General features: G+C 38.4%; 1 protein-coding gene across 6 annotated transcripts in view; it reads left to right on the plus strand.

Annotated features, from left to right (window-relative positions):
* LOC126354013 (uncharacterized) overlaps window positions 1-10,869 on the plus strand; it is a 114,208-nt gene that overhangs the window by 53,402 nt on the left and 49,937 nt on the right. For all 6 annotated transcript variants that reach the window (XM_050003331.1, XM_050003330.1, XM_050003329.1 and 3 more), the window contains exon 3: window positions 56-1,347. In XM_050003331.1, coding sequence (XP_049859288.1) covers window positions 56-1,347 — 1,292 coding nt within the window. The remainder of the gene's footprint in view (window positions 1-55; window positions 1,348-10,869) is intronic.

Raw genomic sequence — 10,869 nt, forward strand, 5'->3', positions numbered from 1 at the left:
ATTTATTTTCCTTGAAATTACACTAAATCTTTTTTGTTGTGTTTTTTATTCACAGGCTGTTAAATTTCTTCCATCATCACGACAAGAAGAATATAGACGTTTGAAGGAGCAGTTAGCTTTGAAGCAAAGGCAACTCCAAAATACTATTGCAAAGCCTTCACTCCAGCTTTCCAGTACTGAAGTAAAAGGGGAAACTATGACTGTGAAGAAATCAACTCACAAATTAATACGAAAGAATGTTACTCCTGGAATCAAAAGTTTAATGATGTCAAAGGTTTTTCCAACTGTGGTAACCCAAGGTCACGGCACAATAGGTACAGTCTCAAAGCAGGTGAATACTACATTAATGAAGACAAGCCAAAGTGTAACTAATATCAAGGCTGTTGCAGGAACTGCGTCAAATGAAATCACTAGAATAGGTTCACCTAACCGTAATATTGCTGATAAATTTAAAAATTTTTCATTAAATGTAAAAATTAGTGACAGTGGCACTAGAATTGTAGAAGCTTCAGGAATAAAAGTAAATGCACAAAATGCTAATTTGAGAACAGGTACTAGTCTTCCTGTAATAGAGCAGTCAGATCTCAGGAGTAATAGCATTTCCCCAGTTGTAAAGCCTCCAATGAACTATAGCCCTAAAAGCATAAAAATGGAGCACACCTTTTCCATCAACTCTAAAATTCTAGATATGCAACATAGCTCATTTACATTGAAAAATAAGAATGTTGAATTACCTTCTGCAGGTAATCTCCTGAAGTCGTCTAAGAATTTAATAGAAAGCAAAAATTCTCACAATGGTGGAAACAAAGAACTTTTAAGTAGTGCTGCTAAAACTTTAAGTGGTGTGCAGAAAGGGACTGATAAATCTTCTCCTGAGATCTTCAGTGTCTCAGCATCCACATCAGCAGTTCCAGCTAAGCAACAACCAATGATGCAGAAAGTGCCAAAGGATGTGCTAGAGAGCACTTCCTCTCAAGCAAATCAACCAATGCGTAAGGATGATAAAAGTGCACTTAACAGAACTGTACTTGAAGCAAGACAGTTGGAAGCCGCTGTTCGTGCAAAGTTACAAGATTATAGAAAAAGGAAAAGCACGGTAGAAAGCAAAAAACAAATGGGTAACATAGCTACACAAGTTTCTAGCCCTATGCATAAAATTTCTGTGGAGCAGAGAAAATTTAATGCAGGCAGTCTCTTGAATTCTGAGTGTGTTAAACACAAAAGTGTTGCAGAAACCTCAAGTACTTCGGACCAGTCGTGTGGAAAAGGATCAAATTCCAATACAGAACCCGACAAGGGAAGCAATGTTCAGCTGATGCAGCTGGAGAATAATCTTCTTAAGGAAAGGTGAGCAAAGAATTTGCTTAAAAAAAAAGAAATGTTACAGGTGTAATTTCCTTTAGTAAGTGTATGCCACAATTTCATCTGCAACCTGAAATTGCTTCATTGTCTAAATGATCGGTAAAATTTTAAGAAGTGCTCAAAACTGTTAGAGCATCACTTGCATTTAGTTATTTCATATATCTGGTTACTTTGACAGTATTGTAAAAAAAATCCTTAAAAAGAGAGAAATCTTACTACTGAAACATTTCACAACTTGAAGGTATTTTAATATAGAAGATTAAAGATTTTAAAAAGAGAAGGCTAAATGTATTGAAGTTGAAACAAAAAAATGGTCAGTTTAATTTGTGTTATATGTAGTACTTTCAAAACTTCCAGCCTTCATTGTAATTTATGCACTTTTATTGCCTGCACCTGTTGTTCAGGTATACCATAAATTTAAATGCTCACATGTTAACATCAATAGTCTGCAAACCACCATGAGGTGCATGGCAGAATGCACATTTCGTTGTATCAGTTATTAGGGTTTCTTCTTGTTCCATTCATGTGTGGAGCGTGGGAAGAATGATCGTTTTAATTCAAATCTTAAGTGACGATTCCTATGTGAGCAATACATAGGGGGGTTGTAGTATACCCCTAGAGTAATCATTTAAAGCTTGTTGTTGAAACTTCAATAGGCATTCTTGGGATGGTTTATGCCTGTCTTCAAGAGTCTTCCAGTGCAGTTCTTTCAATACCTCTCTGACACTGTCTCAAGGATCATACAAACTTGTGACTATTTGTGCTGCCCTTCTCTGTATCCGTTAAATATCCCCCGTTAGTCTTCTCTGGTACAGTTCCCACACACTTGGGCAATATTCTAGGATGGATTGCAAGAGTGATTTGTAAGCAATCTCTTTTGTAGACTGATTGCACTTCCCAAGTATTCTACCAATAAACCAATGTCTACCACGTGCTTTAGACAAAAGTGAACCTATGTGATCATTCCATTTCATATCCGTGCAAGTGTCACACCCAGGTATTTTTTATGAGTCGGCCGAATCCAACAGTAAACTCGATGACATTATAGTCATATGGTGCTACATTGTTTCATTTTGAGAAGTGCACAATTTTACATTTCTGAGCATTAAGAGCAATTTGCAAATCTCTGCACCAGTTTGAAATCGTACCAGATGTGACTGAATAGTTATGCAGCTTCTCTCAGATAGTAGTTCACTATAGATAACTGCATCATCTGCAAAAAGCCCTATTTTACTGTTAATATTGTCTGCAAGGTCATTAATATACAACATGAACGAGGGTCCCAACACACTTCTCTGGGACACATCAGAAGTTACTTCGTCTAACAGTGACCCTCCATCCGAGATAACATACTGTGTCTTTCCTACCAAAAAATCCTCAATCCAGTCACAGGTTTCTCTCGATACCCCGTATGATCGTACTTTTGACAATAAGCATAGGTGAGGTATTGAATCAAATGCTTTTCTGTACTCCATAAACACTTCATCTACGTGGGTGCCTTGATACACGGCTTTTAGTATGTCATGTGAGAAAAGCGTGAGTTCGGATTCACATGATTGATGTTTTCGGAACCCATGTTGGTTGGCATTGAGGAGGTCACTCTGTTCAAGATACCTCATTATGTTTGAAATGAGAATATGTTCTACGATTAAGTGCCAAAGAAACTGGTATAGGCATCTATATTCAAATACAGAGACATGTAAACAGGCAGAGTACGGCACTGTGGTCAGCAACACCTGTATAAGACAATGAATGTCGGGTGCAGTTGTTAGATTGGTTACTGCTGTTACAGTGGTGGGTTATCAAGATTTAAGGGAGTTCGAATGTGGTGTTATAGTCGGCAGCGCACAAGTGATGAGACACAGTATCTCTGAGGTAGCGATGAAGTGGGGATTTCCCATATGACCATTTCACAAGAGCACCACTTATCAGGAATCCAGTACAAATCTCCAACATTGCTGCGGCCGGAAATAGATCCTAGAAGCATGGGACCAACAATGATTGAAGAGAATCGTTAAGTCTGACAAAAGTACATCACTTCTGCAAATTACTGGAGATTTTAATGCTGGGCTATCAACAAGTGTCATCGTGTGAATCATGGGCTTTCAGAGCTGAAGGCCCACTTGTGTACCCTTGATGACTGCACGGCACTGCTTTACTCCTCAACTGGACCCATCAGTACCAACATTGGACTGTTGATGACTGGAAACATGTTTCACAGTCGGACGAGTCTTGTTTAAACTTCTATCAAGCAGATAGATGTGTATGGGCATGGAGACAGCCTCATGAATCCATGGACCCTGTATATCAGTAGGGGACTGTTCAAGCTGGTGGAGGCTCTGTAATGGTGTGGTGCGTGTGCAGTTGGAGTGATATGAGACCCCTGATACGTCTAGATACGACTCTTGATAGATGATGCATACATAAGCTTCGTGTCTGATCACCTGTCTCTCCATGTGCATTGTGCATTCTGACAGACTTGGCCAATTCCAGCAGGACAATGCAACACCCCACAGGTCCAGAATTGCTACAGAGTGGATCCAGGAACACTCTTCTGAGTTCAACACTTTCACTGGCCACCAAACTCCCCAGAATGTTATGAAGCATAAGTGGTATGCCTTGCAGTCATTTTCAGAAGAAATCTCCCCCTCATCATACTCTTAGGGATTTATGGACAGCCGTGTAATATTCATGGCATCAATACCCTCCAGCACTACTTCAGACATTAGTTGAGTCCATGCTCTGCCATGTTGCGGCACTTCTGCATGCTTGTGGGGGCCCTACATGATATTAGGGAGGTGTATCAGTTTCATTGGCTCTTCAGTGTAAGATTCTACAATAAATTGATGCCAAGGATGTTGGATAGTAGTGTTGTGTATCACTTCTACTACCGTTCTTGTAGGTGGGTGCAACCTGGGCCTTTTTTCAAGAACTTGGTGCAGTTTTTTTGTTTGAGGGATCTGTGATGAACTATAGTTAGAAGAGTGACTAACTGGGACACAAATTAGTATAGAATCTGACGGGTTCCATGGGGGCCTGGAATTTTGTTCAATTTTAACGATTTCAGCTATTTCCCAACACCACTGACACACACACTTATTTCATTCATCTCTTCAGCAGTACGAGGATTAAATTGGGGCAGTTCTCCTGGGTTTTGAGGGCCATTCTCATAGGTTTTCTGTTATAAAGAAAAATTTGAAAATGGCTTTTGGTTTATCCTCAATTTCAGTTCCTGTCTCATTCACTAGGGGCTACTTTGGTGCTGTTAACAGCCTTCACAAATGACTAGAATTTCTTTGGATTTTGTGTAATGTCATTTAATACTATTTTGTTGTGGTAGTATTGAAGGCATCATGCATTGCTTTCTTGACAGCCAAACGTGTTCCATTCAGCATCTCCTTATCCATAATCCTACATTTTGTTTTACACCTGTTATGCCGTAATCTCAGTTTCTGTAGATGTTTCTTTAAAGTGACTGTATACAATGGAGGTACCCTTCCATTATGAACTGATCTACGGGGTACATATCTATAAAATGCATTGTCAACAGTTCTTTTAAACTTGAGCCAGAGTTCCTCTACATGCTTCTGCCCTATGCTCAAAGTGCCAAGTTCCTCATTGAGATATGACACCACTGATTTTTTCCTCTAGTTTACTGAACATGTATAACTTTTTGCTTGTTTTCATTGTCCTTTGTACTTTGGTAATCATTGTTACCACAAACACGTAATGGTCATTGATATCTGATTTGATGTACACATCCTCAGAGATATCATACCTGTTTGTTGCCATTAGATCCAGTATATTCCATAATAAGTGAGTTTTCTAACTACCTGTTCTTGGTAGTTTTCACAGAAGGCATTTAGTAAAGTTTCACAGGATGGCTTATCACGCCCACCACTAACAAAGCTGATTTTTCCACTTAATTGTTGGATGTTCAAAAGTCTCCACTTTTTATTACAATATGATTGGGGAACTTACATACGAGTGAGTTTTCAGTTACAACAGATGAGTCTGGTGGATGATAGAATTGTTTATCATTTTATGCCCACCCCTGATACTGAGTCTTGCCAAAGAGTTCCACATCCAGCTTCAGTTTCTGTCTTGGTGGATTTGAGTTTCTTATCCATTGTGACAAATGCACCACGTCCATTTCTCATGTGCCTGTCCTTTCAATATACACTTAAATTTTCACCAAAAATCTCACTGCTATCAATTTCAGGTTTGTCAGCTTTCTGTACCTAGTATTATGAGAGCTTCACTGCTTTTCATGAGTGCTTCAAACTCGTGCACCTTGTTGCGAATGCTTTTGCACTTACCATTAGGATTTTAATACTTTCACCTGTGGGAGGAATTTCTTTTGATTGTACACAGGTACTTCTGAGTTTCCTTCAGTTGTCGTTATCTGGATTGGATGGAGAGTCGCCTAATCTAAAATACCTTTGTGTGCACCCTACACGTAGTCAGCTACCTGAGTAGCAGCCTCTGATGTGTAGTGCACACCCAACCTATTTAGTGGGACCCTACAGTTGTCAACCCTATTGCGCAAACCCAAGAAGTCACAGCCTAGCTTGTCACAGAACCTTCAAAGTCTCTGGTCCAGTCCTTCCACCGGACTCAGAACCAAAGGGCCACAATCAGTTCTGTGGAAAATGCTGCAAATTGTGAGCTTTGTTAAAGCTCCATACGCAAGGCTGGTCTTCTCAACCTTCTCTGCCAGTTGCCATAATGACCCAAGAATGACCTCAGAGCCCAGACAACTAGCATAATTTGTTCCAACGTGTGCCACAATCTGCAGTTGGTTGCACCCTGTTCCCTCAATGACTGCTGGAATAATCTCTTCAACATGTTGATTATTCATTGCCTCATCATCATGTGTTAATTTTGAACAAATATTTTGGAACATTTTTTGTTTGGTATGACATCTGCCAAAGATATCTAGTATACATCAAGTCATGGAACAAACATCATCATATGTTTTCATTTGAAAAAAAATGCTGCAGAGTTGCATTGAATGCTTGTCAAGGCATATGGTGATCATGATCTATCAGAAGCAACATGCAAAAGATGGTTTCAATGGTTCAGAAATAATGATTTTGATGTAAGAAATGAAGAACGTGGAAGACCACCAAGAGACTTAAAAGACGCCGAATTGCAAGCAATATTGGATGAAGATGATACTTTCAGTCAGAAGCAAATGGCAGCAATGCTTAATGTTGCACAACAATCAATTTGACCGTTTGAAAGCTATGGGAAAGATCCAAAAGTGTGGAAAACGGGTGCCACATGAATTGCATGAAAGACAGATGGCAAACCGAAAAACCATTTGTTAAATTTTGCGCTGGCCGCGGTGGTCTAGCGGTTCTAGGCACTCAGTCCGGAACCGTGCGGCTGCTACGGTCGCAGGTTTGAATCCTGCCTCGGGCATGGATGTGTGTGATGTCCTTAGGTTAGTTAGGGTTAAGTAGTTCTAAGTTTTAGGGGACTGATGACCACAGATGTTAAGTCCCATAGTGCTCAGAGCCATTTTGTTAAATTTTGCTTCAAAGACATGAAAGCAAATCAATTTTGAATTGAATTGTTACTGGCGATCAAAAATGGATTTATTTTAAGAATCCTAAATGGGAAAAATCATTGTTTTATCCGGGACAGCCATCAACATCGAGTGCAAAACCAGATCGATTCAGCAAGAAGACAATGCTCTGTGTTCGGTGGGATCAGAAAGGTGTGGCGTATCATGACCTAAAGCCGGTGAAACTGTGAATACCAACCGCTACAGACGACAAATGATCAATTTCAACTATGCATTGATCGAAAAAAGACCAGAATGGGCCAGAAGACATGGCAAAATAATTTTTTTACACGACAATGGACCTGCACACAAAGCAAAACTGGTTCAGAATACAATCAAAACACATGGCTGGGAGCTGCTACCCCACCCGCTGTATTCACCAGACTTGGCGCGCTCCAACTACCATTTGTTTTCATCAATGGGACACACATTGGCTGAGGAACACTTCGATTCCCGAAGAAGTCGAAAATTGGGTGTCTGATTGGTTTGCTTCAAAAGACGAACATTTCTATTGGCGTTTTGCCCACAAACTGCCAGAAAGATGGTCAAATGTATAGAAAGCAATGGTTGGTACTTTGAATAAAATGTTTTTACTTTTCAGTTCAAAATTAGTGTTTCATTTTCACAAAAAACACTCATTTAATACCAGTACACCTGGTATTTACCATTTCCATTACTACCTGAGATAAATTAAATCTAGCAAATACACACATATTGCCAGTTGAGTTGTGCCTGGTCAGAATTAGGTGTATGTAGTTATATTGTTCCCTGAAGAATGTTGCTACATTTTGGCCAAATTTATGTCATTTTGAATGACATTGATTTGTATCACCAGAATAGTTTTGAATTGCACTTTAATTTTTATAAATGATACATGACTCATCATAGGGTAATTACATTTGGTTTGATTTCTTACTGTCATTTATCTTTTTATCTATGTTACATGGAAAATATGTGTAAAACACTATGAATGTTGACAACTTTTTGTTCGGAAATGAACTTGTTCCATTAAGTCACAGCACTTGCTGTTGATGATTTCCACTTAACCAGCCGTCTTCAATCTTGCATTTAGTACTGAGTTTCTCTTCCAAGTTTGTTGACAGGCAGTATTATTGTATTGTTCAGCCCTTTGTGTTGCACATTTGGTGATTGCGTATTAATAAACTTTCCAATATTTGTGGATGAAGACAGTAGAACCTTAACTGATAGTGTTTTCTTTGATGAAGCTCATAACAAGAAGATAACTGTATACCTACTAACTAGTGTCTCCTCTGACAATGATGCACAGTTAGGATAAATGACAAGTGCCTTGCAGTATAGATACTATTCAGTGGAAATGGGCTAAAATAATTGATTTCAGGATGAACGTATTTAAGAATAGTGTGCAAAGATGAATTGGGATAAGATTTGTGATAAACCAAATGGCAATATAAAATTTAATCTATAACATTATAAATTCATATCATTTGAGAATAGTTTTGCAAATACACTTATCAGAAATGCCATTAAACAGCCACATAAAAAAAACATGGATCACTAGAGGGATTAGTTTCTTGTGAAAGGAAAAGAGAATTGTATATATTGGCAAGAATGAGTAAATGTCCTACAGTCGTAGCACCCTACAAAAAGTATGTAGAAGTACTAAGGAAAGTTATTGAAAAATCAAGAAACATGCACATTGTCAGAAATCAGTAATTATGACTAAAAACTTACGGGTACATGAACTATAGAAAAGAAAGAGAGGACAAAAAGACACAGAACTGGAAACATCACTATTAATTTAAATGGGAGGGCTACAAGTGGTGATTCACAGGCAGCAAACATGTTTAATAACATTTTTTAACTGTAGTAGGAAATATAGGGACAAACAGTTAAAGAGGAAAAACCCGGGGTATGTTGAAGAAGCAACTTTCATAAAATTCGATCATATGCCTGTCTCACCGACTTCTTCTAAAATTAAGAAAATTATATGTTCTGTCTAAAATAAAAGCTCATTTGGATTTGACAGAGTTTCCAACAGCCCCAACTGTGTTTCCAACAGCCCCAATAATAAGTGCTGCCTTTTCTTAAATATATAAGCCATCACTAATTCTGGCCATTTTTCCAGAGAGATTGAAATATCGCATTGTTAAACCGCACTAGGAGAGATGTCAATAACTACTGACCTGTTTCACTGCCGACACCAAAATTTATGAGGTGATGTATTCTAGAATAGTACCCCACCTTAGCAACAATAATATCCTTCATAAATCACAGTTTCCATTTCAGAAGAGTTTCTGAACTAAGAATGCCATTTCCACACTCGCTCAACAAATTTGAAAGTGCTAAATAACAAAACAGCACAAGCTGGTATTTTCTGTGTCTATCTACTGCTATTGACTGTTTAAATCAATATCCTCCTGGCTGTACTGAGGTTTTATGGAATTAATGGTGTAGCTAACCAATGGATGTCATATCATCTAAATTTAATGATCTGACCAATTAAGAAGGGAAATTCTTTGACTGGGAGAAATCACGTACAGGATTTCACAAGGCTCAATCTTTGTCCACTATTGTTTCTCCTGTATGTAAATGACCTTTCATCAGTAACACAAAACTCTGAATTGGTTCATTTTACTGGTGACACTGGTATTGTAATCAATAAATAAACACGTACATGCATGATATACATACATACTGGTGACAATTATTGAGCTATGTGAAATAAAATTATCACAACTTTATACCAATTGTATTAGGGTGTTCAAAGTGCGCTGGTTGGTCGTGTGATATGATGGGAATTAGTATGTGCCTGCATGGTTTTGTCTAGTGATGAAGCCCACTTCCACTTGGATGGGTTTGTCAACAAGCAAAATTGGCGATCTGAGAATCCACATTTCGTGATCAAGAAGTATCTTCATCCGCTGCAAGTGACTGTCATGTGCAATGTTTAGTCACGGAATTATCAATGTGATATTCCTTAATGGCACAGTGAAGGTTTTGGTAGATGATTTCATCTCCATTATTCAAAGTGACCGTGATTTCAATAGGACATGGTTCATGCAAGGCGAAGCTCGACACCAGCAAAGCGGGAATGTGTGTGATGTCCTGGAGGAGCACTCAGGAGACCGTATTTTGGCTCTGGGGTACCCAGAGGCCACTTTCATGCTCCTTGATTTGCTGCCATATTCTCCAGGTCTGAACACATGGAACTACTTTTTGTGGGGCTATAGGAAAGACAAGGTGTACAGCAATAACCCCAAAACCATTGCAGAGCTGAAAACAACCATTCAGGAGGTCATCGACAGCATTTATGTTTAGACACATCAGCGGGCCATGCAGAATTTTGCTATTCGTCTGCGCCACTTCATCGCCAATGACGGCAGGCATGTTGGACATGTCATAACCCAAATCTAAATACCTGTAATGACGTTTACATGTTGAATAAAGTGTGTGCACACTATAGTTTGTGACTGAATTATGTTTTTTTATATAGTTAATAATTTTCACCATGTTCATAACAGCAATAGAAGAAGTGGTAAACAATGTTTCTGAAAGTATTATTGAATAGTTTTCTGTAATGGTCTCACTTTAGATTTAAAAAAAAAAATTTTCAAAAATCATAATATATTCCGTTCTTAAAATTTGTCAGAAAATTGTTTTTGTAGCACATGGAGGAAAAATGACAACTAGGGTGCAAAAAAAAATTTTAGGCGTCCACCTTGATGAGAATTTAAATAGAAAAACACATTTTGGAACTTGAAAAACAATGTCACCCACCATTGCATTTTGAAACATTACAAATCTTGGGTGAGACAAATTAGCAAGTTCACACGTTCTCTTTTTTCACTCTGTAGTGTCTTAAGGAACAATTGTTTTGGCCCACTCATCTTTAAAATCTTCATTGCTCAAAAACATGTTGCAAGAAAGTGTGGTTCTGACCTACAATCATCATG

The sequence above is a fragment of the Schistocerca gregaria genome, chromosome 3 (assembly GCF_023897955.1).
Source record: "Schistocerca gregaria isolate iqSchGreg1 chromosome 3, iqSchGreg1.2, whole genome shotgun sequence".
Classification (NCBI taxonomy): domain Eukaryota; kingdom Metazoa; phylum Arthropoda; class Insecta; order Orthoptera; family Acrididae; genus Schistocerca; species Schistocerca gregaria.